Raw genomic sequence first — 25,362 nt, 5'->3', positions numbered from 1 at the left:
CTCATTTTTGAGACGTTTGTATTCCTTTTTGCCTGCTTCATTAACTGCATTTTTATATTTTCTCCTTTCATCAATTAAATTCAATATTTCTTCTGTTACCCAAGGATTTCTAGCAGCCCTCGTCTTTGTACCTACTTTATCCTCTGCTGCCTTCACTACTACATCCCTCAGAGCTACCCATTCTTCTTCTACTGTATTTCTTTCCCCTATTCCTGTCAATTGTTCCCTTATGCTCTCTCTGAAACTCTGTACAACCTCTGGTTCTTTCAGTTTATCCAGGTCCCATCTCCTTAATTTCCCACATTTTTGCAGTTTCTTCAGTTTTACTCTACAGGTCATAACCAATAGATTGTGGTCAGAGTCCACATCTGCCCCTGGAAATGTCTTACAACTTAAAACCTGGTTCCTAAATCTCTGTCTTACCATTATATAATCTATCTGATACCTTTTTGTATCTCCAGGGTTCTTCCACGTATACAACCTTCTTTCATGATTCTTAAACCAAGTGTTAGCTATGATTAAGTTGTGCTCTGTGCAAAATTCTACTAGGCGGCTTCCTCTTTCATTTCTTAGCCCCAATCCATATTCACCTACTATGTTTCCTTCTCTCCCTTTTCCTACACTCGAATTCCAGTCACCCATTACTATTAAATTTTCGTCTCCCTTCACTATCTGAATGATTTCTTTTATTTCATCGTACATTTCTTCAATTTCTTCATCCTCTGCAGAGCTAGTTGGCATATAAACTTGTACTACTGTAGTAGGTGTGGGCTTCGTATCTATCTTGGCCACAATAATGCGTTCACTATGCTGTTTGTAGTAGCTTACCCGCATTCCTATTTTCCTATTCATTATTAAACCTACTCCTGCATTACCCCTATTTGATTTTGTGTTTATAACCCTGTAGTCACCTGACCAGAAGTCTTGTTCCTCCTGCCACCGAACTTCACTAATTCCCACTATATCTAACTTTAACCTATCCATTTCCCTTTTTAAATTTTCTAACCTACCTGCCCGATTAAGGGATCTGACATTCCACGCTCCGATCCGTAGAACGCCAATTGAAATTTGGTATTTTCCTTAGTTTCAGCAAAGTATACCAACTTTCAGCAAAATCTAAGAGGGTGAGGTCAAATTCTTATTTAAAGTGTGATGATGTGACATGGAATGACCCTGTTACAACCTCTCGATACAACACAGCATCATCCGCAAAAAGCCTCAGTGAACTTCCGATGTCATCCACAAGGTCATTTATGTACATTGTGAATAGCAACGGTCCTACAACACTCTCCTGTGGCACACCTGAAATCGCTCTTACTTCAGAAGACTTCTTTCCATTGAGAATGACATGCTGCGTACTGTTATCTAGGAACTCTTCAATCCAATCACACAATTGGTCTGATGGTCCATATGCTCTCACTTTATTCATTAAATGACTGTGGGGAAATGTATCGAATGCCTTGCGGAAGTCAAGAAACACGTCATCTACCTGGGAACCCGTGCCTATGGCCCTCTGAGTCTCGTGGACGAATAGCGCGACTGGGTTTCACATGACCGTCTTTTTCGAAACCCATGCTGATTCCTACAGAGTAGATTTCTAGTCTCCAGAAAAGACATTATACTCGAACATAATACGTGTTCCAAAATTCTACAACTGATCGACGTTACAGATATAGGTCTATAGTTCTGCACATCCGTTCGACGTCCCTTCTTAAAAACGGGTATGACCTGTGCCCTTTTCCAATCCTTTGGAACGCTTCGCTCTTCTAGAGACCTACGGTACACCGCTGCAAGAAGAGGGGCAAGTTCCTTCGCGTACTCTGTGTAAAATCGAACTGGTATCCCATCAGGTCCAGCGACCTTTCCTCTTTGGAGCTATTTTAATTGTTTCTCTATCCCTCTGTCGTCTATTTCAATATCTACCATTCTGTCATCTGTGCGACAATCTAGAGAAGGAACTACAGTGCAGTCATCCTCTGTGAAACAGCTTTGGAAAAAGACATTTAATATTTCGGTCTTTAGTCTGTCATCCTCTGATTCAGTACCATTTTGGTCACAGAGTGTCTGGACATTCTGTTTTGATCCACCTACCGCTTTGACATAAGACCAAAATTTCTTAGGATTTTCTGCCAAGTCTATTCTGATTGGGCGTCCATACCCCACCAAGTGCAGTGTCGACGCGCTAACTGTTTCATATGAACCATCCCCCAGTGCTCTTACTGAAGTAACTGCAACTCTTCTTTTTGCAAAGTTTTAGGGACCAACACACGTGATAGTCCACTGCCATTTTGAACCAGAATTACACCTTTCTGTACAGCAAGGATATCGATGCACTACAGAGTTCTTTATGCTATACAAGGAACGAGGCCAAGATGTGTGAATGTATGTGAGCAAAATGTTCAGATCGGGATCAGTGTCTGTGGCCTGTGCAATTTTCCTTTAATTCAGAGGAAAGGATTGAAGAAATTCAGAATTCTGTGCTATGATGTGACAAGAAGATGCAGCAGAAGTGTCAGAGTCTGTGTCGGGACCAATCGAAAGATGTGAAAGCGCGTCCGAATTACAATGTTGAGCTGTCGGACAATACACAATCTCGTACTGGTATTGAGGCAACAACAGAGCAATTGCGTATGGCTAACAAATGACTGCATAGGATGTACTCCTTGACTGTTTGACATGACCAAGATACTGCAACTCAGGTTTTAAAAATCGCACTTGTCCAATCTTCACTTTAGTCCTGCATCAGATAACACACAAAACAAAGCACACAAATTTGCAGTATGTTCTTCAGGTGTACGATCTGCTACTACAATATCGTCCAAATAGTTTGAACAGTTTGGCACTTGTGCAGTCAGCTGTTCCAAATACTGTTGGAAAATGCTGGGTGCGGAAGCACTGCCAAAAGGCAAACACAAATATTTAAACAAGCCCAAATGAGTATTTATTACACACACTTTTTGAGACTCTTCATCAAGCAGTATTTGAAGATACGCATCGCACAAATCAATTTTTGAAAAATAGTGTCCAGTGCTTAATTTGTCCATGAGATCTGGGCATTGCAATGGATAAGTATCAGTCACAGTTTGTGGGTTGACTGTAAACTTAGTCAACACAGAGGCAAATGTGACGTGAAGGTTTGGGGAGCAAAACCAGTGGAATTTCCCATTGACTAGCTGATAGAGGCGCAATCACTTTGTTATCCGCAGTTCTTTAAGTTCAGCAGCGACTTTGTCCTGTAATTCAATGGGAACAGTTCTGGCCAGGCAAAATTTTGGCTGGGCATTATCTTTCAGAGTAAGATGTGCGACAAAATTGTTAGCTTTGCCTACACCTTCACAAAAGAGTTCCGGGAATTCTTTTAGCAAACTAGCTACACTGTCTTTTGCATTTCTTGCAGACACTGACAATACATTGTACTAATTATTAAAGCCAAACAAATCAAAAGAATCAAGACAAAATAAGTTCTCACACGCTAATGATTGTAGCACTGTAAAAGTCACTCTTCGCATAGCTATATATAGCAGGCAAAGTACATGTTCCTAGAATGGGAGTGTCTTGACTATTATAAGCCGTCAGCTGGTTGCTAGTTTTAGACAGGCATGGAGAGCCTAACAGTTCATATGTGTGACAATTGAGCAATGTGACAAAGACACCCGTGTCCAACTGAAATTTCACACATTTACCTCAAATAAGTAAATGAGCAAAAAGTTTGTTTCACTTATGTATTACTGACAAAACTGCATGCTTGCTACTTGCAGACTTGGAATATACTGCATTAATGACATGGGCCGTGCAACTAGATTTTTGTGAGTGGGCCGAATTCTTATGTGTGTTCCATTGCAAACATATGGATTGTACATGTCCTTTCCTACCACAAGCATAACACCGAGCTTGTCAGGAGGGACAGTCTTGGCATTTGTGCCGTGAGTAACACTTAGGGCAATTAATTCTGTTCGCTTGTTTAGCGAACTGCTTACGCAGTGTGGAAAGTTGGTTAGTCGGTGTAGCTAGTGCACACTGCCAGTGTGGAAAGGGGTGATCACAAGGAAGGGACTCAACCCGACAAATAGCTGGCTGCTCAGATGTATGAGCTGACTAGGCACCGTAATCTTACTGCTCAAGTATTTGCACTACCTGCTGAAATAATGGATCAGACTGTTTCAAAATCTGTTCTCTGAGTTTGACATTAGGTACATTGAACACGATCACATCACGAAACCTAACGTCTGAATATAAAGCACTGCTAGCACATTTGAATTTGCGTTTCCTTGTCATACCCTGCAAATCTGTTACCCCCTCGCGATAAGTTTGTTCTGACGGTCGTTTTGCAATTGAAGAATTGATACCTAGTTGCTACCACATTCACTTGTTCATAAAATTTGTTAGTGAGCCTACCTTTGCATCGTAAGCAAGTTCACTCGGAGTGGCGTTAGGAAAGAGTATCTGAATTAATCAGAACACTGCACTTCCTACCATGGATAATGGATATGGAAGTTTCACAGTACCTGGGACGTTGTGAGCTAGCATATGGGCATCGAACTGGTGCGGCCACTCAAGCCATTCTTCTTCCTGTTTACTAAATTTTTGAAAAGCAGCTGTAGTAGGCAGTGCTTGTTCTGTTGGGCGCATAGCATTGTTCAGTAGCTGCTGCAGCATGTTGAGTAGTGCTGAGATCTGCTGTGTCTGAAACTGAAACATCTGCGTTAGCTGTGTGGCATCTAACATTTGCAGCTGTGGCACCTGAGCAGAGGACGGGACAGGTGGGGCGGACATGTTGGAAGACACAAATGTAACAAATAGACAAAAATATGTACAAACAGAAGTTATACAATGCCCACCTGAAAACACAAATTAACAAAAGAAAAATTCCGTGGCTGTCGGGCACTGAGGTTGGAGGAGGATACTTGTCACCAATTGTTGGATCTTGTCCACTCGTCTCATATAGGGCACCTAAGGGATGCTGCATTCTCAGAATGCTCTACAACAATGTTCAGTGTTCAAACAAGCAACAGATATGGATCACTATGATCTGATAATATAGCACTCTCTGCTATGCCATGCTAATGCGGTCCACTAATGTCCATATACTGAGCCAATCAGAGTAATAATGTCCGGCCAAGGCTGGCAGAAGCAGCTCTTATATTCTCTTCTTGCAGGTGTCACTCCTGTCGTGGTTGGTCCTAATCAGCGCACCATTGGCCGATGGTGTTTCAGCACCTTCTCTGGTCTTGCGTTCTTCATCTTCATTCTGGCACTTGTTTTTATCCCAGAACAGTATGAATATCAGGAGCTCAAATGGAAAACCAGTCCTAAGCAAAGAAGGGAAAACTGAAAGGTGGATGGAGTAAATATGAACTTGAAGGCAATATTGTAGAAGGGGAAGAGGTTGTAGATGAAGATAGCATGGGAGATATGATATTGTGAGAAGGATTTGGCAGAGCACTGAAACACCTAAGTCAAAAAAAGGTTGTGACGGTAGATGACATTCCAACAGTGCTGCTGATAGCCTTGGAGAGCCAGCCATGAAAAAATTCTCCTGTCTGGTGTGCAAGATGTGTGAGACAGACAAAGTACCATCAGACTTCAAGAAGCCTCCTAATAATTCTAGTTCCAAAAAGAGCAAGTGCTGACGGCTGTGAATATTACCAAAATATCAGTTTAATAAGTCATGTTTGGAAAATACTAACATAAATTCTTTATAGATGAATGGAAAACCTTATAGAAGTCAACCTCGGGGAAGATCAGTTTGAACTCTAAAGAAATGTAGGAACATGCAAAGCAATACTGACCCTATGACTTATCTTAGAAGATAGGTTAAGGAAATGCAAACTTACACTTGTAGCATTTGAGAAAGCTTTTGACAGTGTTGACTGGAATACTCTCTTCAAAATTCTGAAGGGGCAGAATACAGGGAGTGAATGGCTATCTACAATTTTTACAGGAAGCAGACAGTAGTTATAAGAATCGAGGGACATGAAAGGGAAGCAGTGGTTGCGAAGGAAATGAGGCAGGTTTGTAGCCTATCCCAGACGTTATTCAATCTGTACGTTCAGCAAGCAGTAAAGGAAAACAAAGAAAACTTTGAAGTGGGGTTTAACAGTCCAGGATTGAGAAATAAAAACTTGAAGTTTGTCAACTTCCTTGTAATTCTGTCACAGACAGGAAAGGACTTGGATGTGCAGTTGAATGGAATGGGACAGCGTCTTGAAAGGAGGATGTAAGATGAACATCAACAAAAGACAAACAAGGATAATAGAATGCAGTCAAAATATATCTGATAATGCTGAGGTTATGCTACAGAAGAATGCTGAAGATTGGAGGGATAGCTCACATAATTAATGAGGTTGTACTGTATAGAACTGGATGGAAAGAAATTTGTGACACAACCTGACTTGAAGAAGGTGCCATGAGAGGATTTAGAATTTTGACCGTGTGTGTGTGTGTGTGTGTGTGTGTGTGTGTGTGTGTGTGTGTAATGGACAAAGGTATCGGACTATAATTTTGAATATGGTGAAATTAACAGAAAAACTAAATGGACTTAAACCTTGGGGGTTAATGAAAGTGGTAAAATCATAAGTGAATGGGAAAAAAATGAATGGTCGCCAGCCCAATTAGGCACATTAATTTAGAAATATATGTTTAAGTGAACTGAATATTGGTTATTGAAGTTACTTTTGTTGAAATTTCCCTTTGAATATCACACAGGATACAAACTGACACAGTGCACTCTAAACTGTGTATAGCAGTAGTTACTAATAAAACACACACACACACACACACACACACACACACACACACACACCAGTGAATTAAAGGAAGCAAATTTGCACCAAGCTCATACTAATGACAGTTACAGTCAAGATCATTACTTAATCAGATACTGAAATGTTACTGCATGAAGTGCAAAACTAAATTTGGACATGAGGAGCTTTTATCTTAACAACTGACATGAAAAAAAAGATGAATAATATTATAAATACACTGTTTAAACTACTCTATATATATATATCAGTTTTCCTTAGCGACAGTAATAGCTCAGTTTTCTTTTTTAATAAGTGGAGAATATTATGGGGACCCATAAACTAGTATAGGTTCACTAGTCAACACTCTCTGATTATTACCGTAGAAAATTCTAATTCAAAAAGCTAATCATTCACTTCACTTGGAGTAGTTCATAATTTACTTTGCAAGACAATAAAATCCAACACTGGACTTAATTAATTTCTAAAAAGAAACCGTTCATAAAAGAAATCAAAACCACACTATTTTTCTTTTTATCACCTGTGAAGCAGGTATTCTAGACAATAATATTTACACAATCTTGCACTGTGATGCTACAAAACTATATTTTGTAATAAACTAAGGATACTTTAGCAAAAGCGTATCCAACTTCACTTTTGTGGTTTTAACTTTAACTTTTACTACTACTTTTATATTAGACAAAAAAAAATCACTTTTAAACACTTGAATGCAAGAATTGTTCATTTTAAATCGGGATACTCAGTTTTAGTAGCACTTAGGTGAGAGCCCGCATAGGTTTGTGATCAGGATAGAAAATATGATTCTGGACACGGATTTCTAATGTGAGGAAAGTATGAAGCTAGTGAAGCAATGGCAAAGATTGGTGGCAGTGACATGGCGGCTAACTGTGTTCACAGCTCTTGATGTTTGAATGCTCTATAAAATATCTTCTTGGCGTTGGATTTTTAACATATTAGAGTCATTTTTAACATATTAGAGTCATTCCTTTAAGCCGAGAATATCAAATAGTAGCCAGACCCACATCTGAGGCAAATCCTTTGTAAAGCAGCTTACAATTGTCTCTCTTAGCCCTGTCGAAGTGTACCGTGCTATGGCTAGCCACATACTGGTACCGTTCACACCAAGGATCTGGCCAGTTTGACTGCCAAAACCACCTCTTACATCACGCCATTCCACTTCTGTTGCTGGGGGACGTCCCTACAGCTTTTACATGTTACAGTTACAAGTGCCCTAAGCATGAACCAGCTTTCAATAAACATTTTCTTTTTATGAACATAGACACATTATAATAATTTATCATTTTAACATATCCTTTCTACAAAACTTAAGTTTCTTGCCATAGCTCAAGGACTTTGGTTTTTAAAGAATATACACTCCTTAATTGCAGATACACAGTTACATAATATAAACCCACTTCTAATCGATATAAATGTTACATAGGGTACACTCTTAAGACATCATGGGATTACAAATTTAGTATTGGAGGGAAGAGAGAGTGTGTGCGCGAGTGTGCAGTTAAGTGTTTGCTACCTGTAATTGTGGCCAGGGGCTTTGCTTTGGCTACTTGCTCTCCTTCTTGTAGCATATTGAGTCAACTCTAGATGGATTAAAGTTATTTGACTGTCGATTTGGAAGCTTTAAAAGTCAAGATTCCAGTAAATCTGGTTTATTGATTTGTGAAGAAAGCATTATTCTGAGCATGGATGAATATTATTGACAGATTACACTGTCTAGTCATATTAATGTGACCACTGCTTATGTTTGATATGTGCAGTAACCAATCACAGATGGCAGGTGGCAACATTAGGAGTGAAGGCTATATAAAGTGTGTCAGGGAATGGAAAACAGTGCGGTTGTCATAATGCAGAAACGAAGCGATTTATCTGTCATCCAGAAGGGCATGGTCATTGGATTTTGGGCCAAGGTAGGCAGCATTTCTGAAACAAGTAAGTTTGTAAACTCTCCATGTGTCACTGTGGTTAAAGTATACCATGCCTAGCAAAATGGCATTATTCACGCAGTGGGAACTGTGGTACACCAGTGGCCATAGGTGTCAGAGGTGAATGATAGCTGTAGGGATGTGTACATGCAAATAGGTGTGCTGCTGTTGAGCAACTGACAGCAACAACATTTGTCTTATAAATTAACATATTTATTGTGCTTTAAAATAGCATACCAATTATTTTCCATGTATAAATTTTGCCCTCAGTCCATCAAAGTTACTATTGCTATGTTATATTATATATAATTAATAAATCAAATATCATTCATTTCTGATTTATTATTCTTTCCCTTGCTAACATATCTTTTGTCATGTATATCTCCCATGTTGGATGATGTCTCTGGCTCTATTAAATACATCAGATATTCCTACAAATGCCACCCACAGGCTGTCCTGCATGGCAGTGCAAGTAAAATGCTTTCAAAATCTGACTCACTACTGCTAGTGCGTATCTTGCAGCAAAAATATTTGTGAGGAAAGGATAACCCAATGTAATAAACTATGCACTGTGATGAGGATGCTTCACAAGCAGTCTCTGATGACCTTGTCATTGAATGGCCTTCATATTTTAATCTTCCTTCCTTTACAACTAAAAACATGAAGAAAATGCACAAAGTAGTGTTAGTTGATAATTGATTTAAGATTTATTTGATAGCTGGTATTGTAAAGATGTCAGAAGGGGGAGTACAGTATGTATTACATGTAGACTTAATTATAATAGGTGCAGTATATGCTGAATGTTGAACAGTAGGAGATTTACAAATGATTTTCTGTGCAATGTGTAGGCTGTTTTAAATTGAATCCAACTGACTCATACTGTAGATGGGATATTCATTCAACAGTTCATGCAATAAATAAAACAGCAATGAAGTAGTTTATCAGATGAGATGGTCCTGCACCAAAAAAGGCAAATTAATTTTAATCTGCTTAAGATGTTGTGGTGTTTATTTTCTAAGCTCCAAAAAGAATCTCTTCTTCTTGATTAATTTTCAAAGGATTAAAAAACAGGCAAATACAATCCAAATCTTCCATACCAACTATATGAAAATACACATATTGCAGAACAATAAAACGTCATCTTTCATCATCAGCCCATTCATTAGATTTGGCACTCTTTTCATTTGCTGCATTCTCAAATCCAAAGAAATTTTCGGTTGTCAATGACTAATGTAGAGTTATGTGGGTCACGCTGTGTTGTGACAGTAATAAACCTCTGTATATACAATGTCGTAATCTTTATGAAGAAGAACCTACAAGATGTGAAACATAGAGAAAATGTACATTGTTACAACACAAGAAGCATCACACACATATACACGCCTTACCACAGATTATCAAAATCAATAAATAGCTATGAAGTCACAGGGCACAAATTATTTAATAAGCTGCCACATGCTATACAGGATCTTCCTGAACATACATTTAAAGAAAGACTGCATGAATGGTTTATTGTCCACCCGTTCTATGATATCAATGAATTCTTCAACTGTAAAATGCAGTAATCCAACAGATGACCCACTGTACATTTATTGTAACATAAGTTAAAATATTTCAGTAGTCAATACCTTATCACACTGTATTATAAATTGTAACTTCATTTGACGTTGTCAATTGCTGTAATGGCCTAAAGACAATAAAATCTTTATTATTTTTATTTTTATTTTTATTTTTATTGATTTTTGAGCTTTTCCTCATTACAGAGGTTTATCTCCAACATAATAATTTACTTGGAAATTACAATATAAACAATAACCGTTCTTAAACTATATTCTCAAAATATTTCTCCAGGTGTTTCGATCTTGTGTGTCTTCTTCCTCTGCACCCATTCTCCTCATTGTGTGCTGTACATTTTAGATCCAGGTGGTCATAGGGCGTCTTCTTCTTCTTCTTCTTCTTCTTCTTCTTCTCCCCTCCGGTTCCCACTCCAGTATCAATTTTGGTATTCTGGTTTTCTCCATACGTCGTACATGCCCGTACCACTGTAATTTCTTCCTATCCATTACGTCATATATTCTTTCTTTCATTTCCATTCTCCTTATTACTTCGGTGTTCCTTATCTTTTCTATCCTGGAGATTCTTGCCGATCTTCTCCAAAAGTCCATCTCTAGAGCTTGTAATTTTTTAATGTGCTTCATGTTAATTGTCCAGGTCTCCGTTCCATACAGAACCACACTCTCTAATATGGATTTGTATATTAGTTTTTTAGTTCTGCTCATTACATTTCTGCTCCATAAGACTGAGTTAAGCATCCCAATGACCCTCCGTCCGCTACTAATTCTTTTATTGATTTCTGATTCTGATTTTCTCTCGATTTCTAAAATGGATCCCAAATAACAGAAAGTGTTTATCTTTTTGATTTTCATTCCTTCAGTGTATAGCTCATCTGAATCATTAGTCAAGTATTCTGTTTTTTGGTAATTAATCTTCAAACCCCAAGTTTTGTATGCTATTGCTAGTTGATAGCACATATAGTTAGCATCCTCCCCATCTTGTGCTACGACTACTTGATCATCAGCAAATAATAAAAGATGTAGGTAAACTCCATCTCTTATTTCTAATCCCATACTATTACATTTACTAGACCATGTTCTAAGGCTAATATCTATATAGATTTTAAATAATGATGGTGACATGGGACAGCCCTGTAAAAGGCCTTTGCTTGTTCTAAATTTCTGTGAAAGTTTATTACCAACATTCACTTGGCAAATGTTATCTTTATACAGCTGTTGTATTATTTTAATCAAGGAAGGGTTTATGTTTGCCATACATAGTGCTCTCCAAAGTAATTTTCTTGGAACAGTATGATACGCTTTTTCTAGATCTATGAAAATTAATCTTATATTTTTTTTATTTTTCCCCAATGTTTCTCCAAAATCTGTCGTAATGTGAAAATATGGTCTGCACATGATCTCCCAGCCGTGAATTCACATTGTTCTTCTTGGGTTCTAAAATCTGCTTCCAGTTTGTTTTTAATTACTTTCGCAAAAATTCTCATTAATGTGCTTGTAACACAAATTCCTCGATAGTTTGAACAAATTTTGGGATCCTCTTTCTTAAATATTGTATTAATGTAACCTAGCTTCATCTCGTTGGGTATTGACTCTCCATGTATCATTTTGTTGAAGAGCTGTGTTATCAGTTTCACAATTTTGTCACCACCATATTTCAGACACTCCAGATTGATATTGCCTGGTTCTGGTGATTTACCATTCTTTCCTGTTCTCAATGCCTGAAGTACTTCACTTTCTAAAATCTGGATCTCGTCATCTTCACGTCCTTTATCTTCCCCTGTTCCTTCTTCTAGATATTCTTCTCTGTCCTCATTTAATAATTTTTGGAAATACTCATCCCATTCCTTTTGTGTTATCAGTTGCAGATTAGTTTTGCTTTTCGTGTCCTGTCGAAGCCCTTTCAATACTGTCCATGCTTCTTTTGCTCTCCCAAATCCTAATTTGCTATTCACCTTGGCACATGTTCTTTCCCATGCTTCATTTTTTGCCATCCTTATTTTTTCATCACTTCATCACTTCATTCTTCTTTTCCTTGTATATTGATCTTGTTTCTTCTGATTTATCATTCAACCACTGAAGGAACGCATTTTGTTTTTCTCTAACAAGGACCTCTAGTTCCTCTGACCACCACTCTGCTGCACGGTCGTGGTTGCTATCTTTTTTTACCCAACACCTCTGTTGCTATGATTTTCACATTAGGTTTTATATAGTCATATATTTCCTCTGTACTTCCTTCAAATTATTCAACCAGTTTCCTTTCCATCCTGGCCGCAAAGAGCGTTTTGATACTTTCATCTTGTAGGCTGTCAATATTAAAAGGCAAATTTTCATCTTTCTCAGTCTGGTTCGTTTTATTTATGTTACTTGTACCACTCCTTGCATTCTTCCATGGCCAGAAAGACTTCATTTTAACTAGATAGTGGTCTGATCCACACTGGGCTCCTCTATAAGATCTGACGTCTACTGCTTTGAAACTACTTGTTTGCCTAATGATAATATAATCTATTATAGAACGAAGTTCTTTGGCGTTCTTTTGCCAAGTACATTTATGAATGTCCTTATGTTTGAAAAATGTTTTGGTAATTTTTAGATCAAATTGTTCACAAATTGCAATCAATCGTTCCCCATTGTCATTATATTCATCTTCTCCATGTTTTCCTACTACTCTACAAGATTCTCTAATTCCTACCCTTCCATTCAGATCTCCCATGATAATCAGTTCCTTTCTTCTTGGGATTTTTTCAATAGTCTCCCTGAGGGTGTCCCAAAATTTATCCTTCTCCTTATCTTTTGTGTCGTTCGTGGGTGCATATACGCCAATAATCGCAACTTCTCTTGCAAGTAATGTCATTTCAACAGTTATAATACGTTGATTGATGAATGTCCAATTTGTGATTCTTCCTTTCCATGATTTTTTTATCATAATGGAGACTCCTGCTTTCGCTCTTACTGCTTTTGATACCCCACTCCAGATATGTACATAATTATCCAGTTCTTCTTCTCCTTGGCCTTTCTTCTTTGTTTCAGAGAGTATGACCACATCCTTATTATTATTATTATTATTATTATTATTTTAAAATTTACTACATTAGTTGGCTACATAAGGACAATGAGAAGTGTGCAATAATTATGGCAGTTGCAGCCTTTTTTCTGTCAGTGTGCTGTATATACAGAATTGACATAATGTGCTTGGAGAACAAATCTGCAGTCACTGGTTTCCATCTTGATTGCATTAGTTTTTTTTTAACTTACCAGTTTTGATCCAACAATAACCATCCTCATGTCTGAGTTTACCAGCTACAAAAGGGGTTGGGTGTTGTGTTGTCGTCATCATCATCTCATCCCCATCAACACTTAAGTTGTTGAAGTGGCATCGACTCAAAAGACTTGCACAAGGCAACCGGTCTAACCGACGGTTGGCCCTAGCCTCACGACATTCCATTATTATTATTATTATTATTATTATTATTATTATTATTAATTTTTGTAGCCACATAATGTATTATGTTTATCTTTCCTCATATTTAACTTACACGACTCATATTTGGTTACAATCTACTGTTTTTTTTCCATTTGATAGCATAATTTCCATGTTACAATTTTCTTTTAAAAGTTTTTGTATATCTGTAGCCTCTTTCTGATAGTATTTTACATGTATATGTTTCTAGAAACATTGTTATTGATTTTACAGCAAAATATCAAAGCATCTGCCAAGAATATTCCAGCAGAGTAGAGGAAATAAAAAAATCACGAAGTCCTGATGCTGATTCTCATCAACCAAAGAATAAAAATCCTCTTATTGGACTTCTTTCTGAATACAACTCGGATTCTGAATCTGAAGAAGCTGAAAATACTGCATCACATAATAATGCACCACCAACACCATCAGCACCTAAAAAGCAGCTTACTGATGAACTATCGTATTTTCTGCAGGTATGTGTTAACATTAAATATTAGTGAGATCAACAGATGTTTGCTTATGGGCTTTTCCTTTTATTTTTTAAATTTATTTCAGTTCTTTCTTATTTATTGCTGCAGAAGTATCAGTTTTCTGTGCAACAGCCACTTTAGCTGCAGAATTTGAAATATGTTTCAATTTCTGACATAGGCAATTGAATTAGGCACACCACCCTAGTAGAATGAGTTGGGAGTCCTCATCAGTATAAGAGGAGTAATCACAAAGTTTTTAATTATCACCTTGACAAAATAACGTTACCTATATAAATTTTTCTTGTTTATTGTTACATGTTTGCAGTCCTGATGCAAATTGAAATTCCAGTGTCACAGCACTGTAACACTCTGCTAGAGGACCAAAACAAAATATTGCAGCCCATCTCGACTTTATCAATGAACTGATCCATTTTGCTTTTTTCTCACTAGTGGTGTGCTGTGGTGCAGGAATTTCAATGTGTATCACGAATGCAGACATGTTTCCGGAAAAAAAGTATATATATATATATATATATATATATATATATATATATATATATATATATATATAGAGAGAGAGAGAGAGAGAGAGAGAGAGAGAGAGAGAGAGAGAGAGAGAATTATTTGACTTTACTTTTCTGAAGTGACAGTTCTGTGAATTTGGCTCCAACTCACTACCCAGAGCTGGAAGTAAACATTTAAATGTCCAACACTTGAAGAACTGTTTTCCAATGCAGAACCCTACTTCTTGGCTTTACACTGTTGTCCCCGTTGGCACATCGGCGAGATCTTCATTGAGGGACTGCAAGCATTGGTGCACCTCTCATCGATGGAAACTGTCCACAGTGGTTCCTGGGTTTCCTGAAATAACTATGTTCCAGGAAGAGATGTACTGCCCCCTAGTAAGTCGTGACAAGATGTAGGCGTGGTCTTGTGGTGTGACCTGCGATCTCATATAGCTATTTACCTGGTGGTCCGTAGCTCTTGGTGTGCCTCTCAGTGGTCTAAGGATATACTTGAAAATCCCACGTGGCTGCTACGGACTACATGAGTGTTGCTTTCTGTGGCTCACTAATTATAGCTGGTTTGTGGCGCCTGGTGCCCCTGGACACTATGGCAGTTAAAATATTGGAATGAGAAACAGAGTGACTCATTTAATGTGTTGTCTATATCCAAGTGTTTATCTATAAAAGCAACTAAATTGTTGAAAAATTTCATTTGAACCATTTCGTAATACTTTTGCAGAAATTCCACAGGAGATAACTGCAATTACAGCTCTGTATGGGTTATAATTTATGTGACTTTGCCATCATAGTTACATGTTTGGTAATTCTATTTCTTCTCTATTCTCAAAATATTGATTCTTGCCAGAGTAAGAGATTTCTTTCTGTGGTACATCTTGCTTTATTTTAGCTTATGGTGTATGTCTCTGACATTATTTGTTGAAGTCCTACATATTTTCTTTCAATCCAGTTTAGCATCACTCCATCAGAGAAAAAGCACTAAGGGATTGATGTGAAAGCTTTGTAAATGATCTACATTTTCAAAAAAGTCTTCCAATGAGTTTCAGATGTATTTAAGAACTCCTTTCATCTATCTGTGCAGATCAATTAAGTTTGGACATTTTTCCAAAATGTGTTTGTTAAAATTCAGTTATGCTCTACACCTCAAAAAAGTTTTTAATGTCGTCCACGGGAGTATGATGAAATTAATGGCAAAATAAAATCAAAACTGTTGTCCAGTATTTTGGAATGTAGAAGTTACTACTGTATTTAACCTCTGAGTTTAGTTTGGTTTCCAAAGAGAATTAGGTGTTTTCTTCTCAAGTTTGTTTCCAAAAAGGAAGACCTACTTATTCATCTTATTTTTGTCAGCACTTTCAAACTATTTAAGAAGGGCCCATGTATTAGAGTATATAACAGTCTTAGAGTAAACAAACGTTGTCAGTGACAAACTTTTCGGATTTTCAACAAGACTATCGACTAAACTGGTTATGTATTGATATTTACAGATGATATACTAGAATAAATAAATTAGAAATTATTCCAACTATGAATATTTTATGACTTTTCCAGTTTTGGATTTAACTGATTAAATACGTTCATTAGGGTGCTTTTCAAGCTCACCATTAAAGGTTTTTCTTTTATTTGCATATTGTTCCAGTAATTGCGAAAAGTTCGTTTTGTTTATATTTCGCGGCTTTGCCTTACTTTCCGAGTGTGCATACTTAGCGTTATACCGCAATTTTAAGTGCATTTGGTATAGATTAACTAATTAAATACATTCTTTAGTGTGCTCTTCAAGCTTGCCATTAAAGGTTTTTCTTTTATTTACATATTCTTCCCTTATCACAAAAAGTTCATTTTGGTTACATTCGGCTGTTTAGGCCTAATTTTTGATCGTGCATATTTAGCATTATACCACAAGTTTAAGTGCATTTGGTAATAGTTTACTTACATATTAGTTTCCAAAACATATTTAGTGTCCTTTTGCATTTGTATTTAATATATCATTGTTATGGCTTAGTAAATCTCTTAACCAATTTCCAATCTACCATGGATACTAAGTGTGTGAGCTGCAGTAGGAAAATTAGTTCAGGGGTTTTGTGCAGCTGTTGTGACAGGTGATTTCATTGGGGAAATTGTAGTGACCTGGGAATTGGGGAAGCAAATGAGACTCTTCCATTCTCTTCCAGGGTTTGCTCAAGAGATAGGATTATAGCTGAACAGGAGAAGAAAATTAGAGCCCTTCAGGCTGATTTGGACATGGTAGCTGGGAACAGGGGCTACAGAAAGAGGACAGTGTCTGACAGTTTCTCAATTGGCACAACCAATAGATTTGCCTTGCTACCACAGTTAAGTAAGGAAGAGGCTCCAGTAGAAGTAGATGTAGTTAAGATGCAACAGAATCTCACTAGGAAACCAACTGTTTCAAAAAAAAAAAAAAAAAAAAAAAAAAAAAAAAAAAAAAAAAAAAAAAAAAGTAGAAAGTAAGAGAAAAGTTCTGTTGCTAGGTAGCAGCCATGGAAGAGGTGTGGGCCAGATTTTGCAGGAAAAATTAGGTGACAGGTACCAGGTCACAAACTTTTTCAAGCCAAGTGCAAATCTTAGTCAGGTGGTAGAGGATACAGGTTCCTTGTGCAAGGGATTCACAAAGGAGGATCATGTGATGAGAGTGGGTGGAGTGGGAAACAGTAATGATAGGGGGCAGGGCTACAGCATGGACTGTGACCTGGTGAAAATAGCCTTGGCAATGACACATACCAGTGTTGGGCTGGTGCCTGCTTTCGTGCGGCATGATAAGCCCCAGTTGAACCGCTCTGTCAGGAGGGTAAATATGGAGTTGGATCAGTTGCGTAGTGCGGACACTCTGTCAGACATTGGATTGGTTCCTGTCGAGGCTATTGATAGGGGGGATTTCACAAGGCATGGCCTACATCTCAAATAGGAAAGGGAGGGGTAAATTGGCAGGGTTGTTAGCGAAATCCATAAGGGGGGACACTAGTACTCATGGATGTACCTCTTTTTTAGACTAATATCAGTGTCCAATGAGAAGTTCAGGCAGGCAGGTGCTAAAGAGGTCCAAAACTCACAAATTCTCACAACAGGAAAGTAAATAATAATGTTACCACATTTAACCAAAATATTGGTGGAGTAAAGAAAAAAGTAGATTCTCACAAAAGTAAAGTAAAAAATAATGTTACCATTTTTCACCAAAATATTCCGGGATTGAAGAATAAAGTAGATGAGCTCCTGGTTTGTTTAGATGACATTGAATCTGATAATGCAATAGATATACTGTGCCTGTCTGAGCATCACATTGCGTCTGATATGGAAAAGGTAAATTTCAGTGGTTATAAACTAGCTGCACATATGAGTAGAGAGAATAAAGTGGGAGAAGGAGTTGCCATATATGTCAAAAGTTATCACTGTGTAGAAAGCTTAGATACAAAAACGTTTTGTCTAGAGCAACATATAAGAGCATGTGCCTGTCAACTTAAACTGAAGGAGGGCTCTTTTATAATTGTAACAGTATATAGGTCCCCTTCAGGAAACTTTCATTTATTCCCGGAAAACTTGGATGCCTTGTTGTGCTGTCTATCAGATAGGGGAAAGCAAATTATTATTTGTGGGGACTTCTATGTTGATTCACTGAAAGAGTGTAATAGGAAGAATGACCTGGAAGTCTAGCTCGGTTCTTTCAATTTGACATCTTTCCTTAATTTTCCTAATCGGGTAGTGAAGGACAGCAGCACATTGATAGATAACACTTTTATAGACCAAGATAGGTTTAAAAACATAAATTCTTGTCCTGTTGAGAATGGGCTTTCTGATCGTGATGCTCAGCTAGTTACAGTATATGACATAGGTCCATTCAGTAATTCAAAACTACCCTCCAAAGTTGTGCGTTCAATTAATGACTCAACAATTAGAAATTTCAGAGAAAATCTTCAGCAGTTAGACTGGGATAAGGTGTACAAGGAACCCGATGCTAATTTAAAATATAACTTATTTCATGATACACTTGTAAGAGAATTTGAAAACTGTTTCCCCAAGAAAGTAGTTAACTCTAATTATAAGAAACCATGCAAAAAACCTTGGCTTACTAAAGGAATAAAAATATCTTGTAACCACAAAAGGGAACTGTATCTAACAACAAGAAAGAGTAATGAACCAGAAACAACCAAATATTATAAAAACTACTGTGCTACATTAAGAAAGGTTATTAAAAAGTCCAGAAGCACGTGCATCATGTCTGAGATTAATACCTCTGATAACAAAATCAAAACAATTTGGAATATTATTACGAGGGAGACAGGACAACCAAGAGTACAGTCTGACGGTATCACCATCAAAGTGAATGGAAACTTGGTAAACAAGAAGCCGGAAGTCAAAAACATTTTGAATAATCATTTTTTAAATGATGTAGAGAAAATAAGATCTAAATGTTCATTAGAAGAAGCAAGGAAGTTAATGGAAGAGGCCTTACCCACACCATTTGATACAACTGAAATTCTACCCACCTCTCCTTCTGAAATTAGGAAGATAATAAACTCTCTCAAGAATAAAAGCTCACATGGAATTGATGGCATTTCCAGCAGGATAATAAAAGCTTGTTACCAAGAAATAAGTGGGAGTCTTAGCCACATATGTAATAGCTCTCTGAAGCAGGGCATTTTCCCAGATAGACGGAAGAATGCCATTGTTATACCAGTGCATAAAAAAGGGGATACAACTGATGTCAACAACTACCGCCCATCTCTCTTCTGACTGCCTTATCAAAAATTCTTGAAAAAGTTATGTATTGTAGAGTAGCTTCACACCTTTGTAAAAATAAAGTTTTAACTAAATGTCAGTTTGGTTTCCAGAAGGGTTTCTCAACGGAAAATGCTATATATACTTTCACTAATGAAATATTAAATGCTCTGAGTAACCGAAAGTCACCCGTTGGGATTTTTTGTGATATATCAAAGGCTTTTGATGGTGTAAATTGTGGAATACTTCTAGATAAGCTCAAATATTGTGGTATGAATGGGACAGTGCTCAAATGGCTTAAATCATACCTAATTGGAAGAGTGCAGAAAGTTGAAATAAACAGTTTACATAATATGTAAAAAACTGGTGATTTCTCAAACTGGGGAACAATCAAGAATGGGGTGCCACAAGGTTCGGTCTTGGGTCCTCTGTTGTTCTTGATATGTATTAATGACTTGCCATTCTGTATTTACAAAGATGCAAAGCTGGTACTTTTTGCCGATGATACAATTATAGCTATCACACCCGACAGACAAGAATTAACTGGTGAAATTGTAAACGATGTGTTTCAGAAAATCATTAAGTGGTTCTCTGCAAATGGGCTCTCATTAAACTTTGACAAAACACAGTATGTACAGTTCCACACAGTAAATGGAATGACCCCATTAATAAATATAGACTTCAATCAGAAATTTTTAAATAAGGTAGAATACTCAAAACCTCTAGGTGTATGCACTGATGAGGGGTTGAACTGGAAAATACACACTGAGGATCTACTGAAACATTTGAGTTCAGCTACTTATGCTATTAGGGTCATTGCAAAGTTCGGTGATATACGTCTGAGTAAATTAGCTTACCACGCCTATTTTCAGTCTCTGCTTTCGTATGGCATCATATTCTGGGGTAACTCATCATTGAGTAAAAGAGTGTTCTTTGCACAAAAGTGTGTAATCAGAATAATTGCTGGAGCGCACCCAAGACCATCCTGCAGACACTTATTTAAAGAGCTAGAAATCTTCACTGTAGCCTCACAATATATATATTCATTTATGAAATTTGTTATTAACAATCCGAAGGAATTCAAAAGTAATAGCAGTGTACATGGCTACAACACTAGGAGAAAGGATGATCTTCACTACTCAAGGTTAAATCTAACTTTGGCTCAGAAGGTTTTAAATTATGCTGCCACAAAAGTCTTTGGTCACTTACCTAATAGCATCAGAAGTCTGACAGATAGCCATATAGCATTTAAATGTAAATTAAAAGAATTTCTTAATGGCAACTCCTTCTACTCATTAGATGAATTTTTGGATATAGTAAGTGGGTAATTTCCCAACCCCACAAGAAAATAATTTAAAAAATTAAGAATATTGAGTCTCGTGTAATATTTTGTCTTATGTTATATCTTGTATAGACACCTTTTATTAACCTGACACGGTCCACATGATTATAAAGTGACGTATTCAGGATCTATGGAACAAGTACTAATCTAATCTAATCTAATGATGTCTTCATGCAGAAGTCAACATATTGTGATCTAATCAACCTAGAAGGTTCATAGATTTCACTTTATCTGCAGCCCCATAATTAGTGCATAAGAATATTGAGTCTCATGTAATATTTTGTCTAATGTTATATCTTGTATAGACACCTTTTATTATCCTGACACGGTCCACATGATTATGAAGTGACGTATTCATGATCTATGGAACAAGTACTAATCTAATCTAATCTAATGATGTCTTCATGCATAAGTCAACACATTGTGATCTAATCAACCTAGAAGGTTCATAGATTTCACTTTATCTGCAGCCCCATAATTAGTGCATATCTGTTCCATGTCTGTCACATAGAAAAGGGCTCCGTAAATTTCAAGTTGGCATGGAGTGCCATGGGATCCTCCGTTGTTTCAACAGACATGAATAATCTTTCACTTCTACTGTCATGCAATGCAGATTTAATGCTTTTGCAGAAGACACAAGTATAGGAAAAGTAGTCATATTTCTGTTATGGAAAAGGCAGCTCAATTGTAAAATGTCAGAAGATAGTTATAGGTGAACTGAATGTCATAAAACCTTGCAACTTTGTACTTTTACACATACAGTTTAGAATCAGTACATAAATTTCAGTATTTCTTATTGCACTAAAGAGCTTATAACTATAATCAGTTCAATCAATGACGTACATGGATTAGACAATGTTCTGTTCTTGGGAGTACAAATGATTGTAACCGAAGTGGCAAAACCCACACTACACTATTTGGGTAACTTTAGTTCACCCTCTGTATCTACAGTTAAATATGTACTCAGGAAACCATCATACAGTGAATGCTGGGAAGTTCCTTGTACAACTGCTAGTCATTCACTTTCCTGTTCCACTCACAAATGGATCAAGAGAAAACTGAGTGCATATATTCCTCAGAACAAGCCCTAATTTATCTTATCTTGTCCTTGTGACCCTTACATGAGAAGTACATTTGTGACATTAGAATTGTTCGGCAGTCAGCTAGCTGCAAATGCTAGTTCTCTTCAATTTTCTTAACAGTATTTTGTCTTCCTTTCAGAGGTTCCATTTTACGTTCACAGAGCATTTGTGTAATGATTGTATGCTGAGTGAACCCACCAATAACAAATCTAGCAGCAACCCTCTGAATCTCTTTGATGTCTTCCTTTAATCCTTCGATGTCTTCTTTTAATCGGGCCTTGTGGAGATCCCAAACACTCAAGCAGTACTCAAGAATGGGTTACTTTAGTATTCTGTTTGCTGTCTCTTTTATAAATGAGCTGCACTCTCCTAAAATTCTCATAATAAACTAAAGTTGACCATTCACCTTCCCTACTACCCAACTTACATGCTTGTTCCATTTCATAGCAGTTTGCAGTGTTACACCTAGATATGTAATCGACATGACTGTGTCAAGCAGTGGACTACCACTACTGTGTTTGAACATTTTAGGATTGATTTTCTTACTCATCTACGTTAACTTACATTTTTCTACATACTAGGCAAGCTGACTTCCACCACACCAAAGAGAAATTTTGTCTAAGTCAGCCAGTATTGTGCTACAGTCACTCAGTGATGACACTTTCCTGTACAAAATGCTTCATCAGCAAACATTCAGAGATTGCTGCTCACACTATCCATCAGATTGTTTATGTTTGTAGAGAGAAAGAGTGCTCCTATCACACTTCCCAGGGGCACCTTGACGATACTGTTGGTTCTGATCAGCACTCACTTTCCAGGACAATGTGCTGGGTTCTGTTTCATAAAATGTGTTCCAGCCACTCACATATCTGAGAACCTATTGCGTACACTTGTGTCTTTCATAACAGTTACATTGGGGCACTGTGTCAAACATTTTCAGTAAGTCTAGAATGTGGAATCTGTCTGCTCTTCATCCATAGTTTGCAAGATACTGTGCAAGAAAAGGGCAAGCTTAGTTTGGCATGAGTGACTTTTTTAAATCCATGCTGATTTGTGGACATTAGCTTTTCTGTCAAATTTATTATATTCATATGCTCAAGAATCTTGCAGCAAACTATTGCTAAAGATATTGGTCTGCAGTTTAATGGATGTTTTCTTTTGCTCATGCATATGTACAGGAGTCCTTTTCCCTTTCTCCCAGTTGCTTGGGACTTTGCATTGAGCAAGAAATTTGCGATAAATGCAAGTCAAGTGGCTATTTTTGAAGAGTAATGTCTGTAAAACCAAATTTGGATTCCATTTGGATCTGTCAACTTGTTTGTTTTGAACCCTTTCAGTGACTTCTCACTGCCAGGGTTGCCTACATCAGTGTCCTCCATATGGGAGTCTGTGGAGTTGTAAGTTGATGGTATGTCTGTCTGATTCTCCTGCATGAATTATTTTTTAAATACAAGATTTGGAACTTCAGCTTTCCTTTTGCTGTTTTTTATTGCCAACCCAGACTGGTCAACATGCGACTAAATAGGAGCCTTTGATCCACTTAGTGATTTTCATAGGACCAGAAGTTTCTCGGGTTCTCAGCAACACTTTTTGCTAACTTATGATGGTAGAAGTTGTATGCTTCACACCTTGATCTTTTTATAGATGCACAAATTACTACTAAATTTTGCCTGCCGACATTTCTGATCATTTTTAAGCAAGAATGCAACAATCTCTGTTTCCTAAGCATTTTCTGAGTTTTTTTATTAAACAACATTTGGTCTTTTCTGTCCACAATCCACTTACTTGGCACATACTTCTCCAGTGGGTGATATACAGTCAGCTTAAGCATTGTCCATAATTCCTCTACATCCATCATATTGAAACTAAATCTACATCTACATCCATACTCCGCAAGCCACCTGACGGAGAGGCTGATTCATTGTCTAAGTAGGATTCTAACAACTATGTACCTGGAAGTATTGTTCTCAGGCAAGATGTTGGATGTCATTGCGAAATTTCCACAATATTTTGTGGACAAAACTGACCATCTTTAGGTGCGGCTAACAAACTGCTGAGGCTTTGCCTGAAACCTCCTATTTATGACAAGTCTGAAAAGAAAGTGGTGTAGGTGTGAACACACCAAATTTGGTGACCAATAGTACAGATATGCTGATTGGTAGCAAGAGGTCGGTTGGTTGGTTCATTTGGAGGAGGGGGGTAGCAAGAGGGTCAGCTATGCCACCTGTCGCCAATGAGCGCATGCACAGAAACTGTCAGTCGTACTGTGTGTTGCTGTTAGCTACCACAGCACCCTTTGTCAGGAGCCGTCTGCCAAAATACGTGTCCACCCAGGTGTGTGCACATCCTCGCCTTTGTCAGCCATATATATAATGTCACCACTGCAGTGTCACTCTTGTATGACCAACAGTTCTTCCTAGTGGTCACTGTGATTTAATGTAACCAGTGCTGGATCGTGTACTTTGACAAGTTGATACCCTGTGCCCCTGTTCAGCAGATTAGTCAAGCTGTAAATTTCCACCACTCTTTAATAACACTGTCCCAGTATGAAGATGTCAACGAGAGAATTTTGGTTTCACAGTAGGTAGTCACCCATTGTGGCCAATCTTTTTATGGAAGATTTCAAGGAGAGAGTACTCCAGTCAGCGGTGTTGAAACATATGTACTTTTGGCGATATGTATGTGACACCTTTGTCATCAAGCCCCACTGCACTACATCACTGGATTCATGTTTGCTGTACCTAAATTATCTTCATTCAAACATCAAGTCTATGATGGAGATGGAGAAAAAGAATGGCACCCTATATCACTTTGTGTACTGTAAATCTGCACACACTGACTTATATTTACAGGCCATCAGCTTTCACCATCCTGCACAATGAAATGGCGTGCTTAAGATGATGGTCCATAGAACACAAGCCATATAGGGTACAGACAGCTTATCTGATGAGCTATGCCACCTCCATAACATATTTTTAGAGAATGGATATTGTGAACGGGAGATTCACCATGCCTTACACCCAGCACATGCTAGACAAAGCGACAAGCTGGAAGAAAGTGAAGAACAAAGAAGAATGGTCATCCTGCCATATGTTGGCAGTGTTTCATAAAAAATAAGATGATTATCGAAGAAATTTAAGTTAAATGTGTCTTTCATCTGCCAATGAAACTCAAAATCTTTTAGGCTCAGTGATAGGTGGTCTTGGTTTAAGAAGGCCTGGCGTTTGTAAGATTTCTTGCAGCTGCATGAAGTTATACATTGGACAACCTTGTCACACCATGGAGGACAGATGCATAGAACATTGACGACACACATGTCTGTACCAGCCAGAGAAATCTGTAGTGGACAAGCATTGTCATAGTTCAGGATACAGTACGGAATACGAAAATAGAAAAATTCTCTTGGCAATGTCTTCATATTGGGACGGCGTTGTTAAAGAAACTGTGGAAATTTGCAGCTCGATTAATCTGCTGAACA

The 25,362-nt window shown here is 37.6% G+C and overlaps 1 protein-coding gene across 1 annotated transcript in view; it reads left to right on the top strand.

The window, feature by feature from the left end:
- LOC126297471 (formin-binding protein 4-like) overlaps window positions 1-25,362 on the top strand; it is a 200,717-nt gene that overhangs the window by 65,930 nt on the left and 109,425 nt on the right. Inside the window, exon 2 of the mRNA XM_049988346.1 lies at window positions 13,967-14,208. Within this exon, the coding sequence (XP_049844303.1) occupies window positions 13,967-14,208 (242 nt within the window). The remainder of the gene's footprint in view (window positions 1-13,966; window positions 14,209-25,362) is intronic.

Source organism: Schistocerca gregaria, chromosome X (genome assembly GCF_023897955.1).
Source record: "Schistocerca gregaria isolate iqSchGreg1 chromosome X, iqSchGreg1.2, whole genome shotgun sequence".
In the NCBI taxonomy this organism is placed as follows: Eukaryota; Metazoa; Arthropoda; class Insecta; order Orthoptera; family Acrididae; genus Schistocerca; species Schistocerca gregaria.
This window is presented reverse-complemented; position numbering and strand designations above follow the sequence as displayed.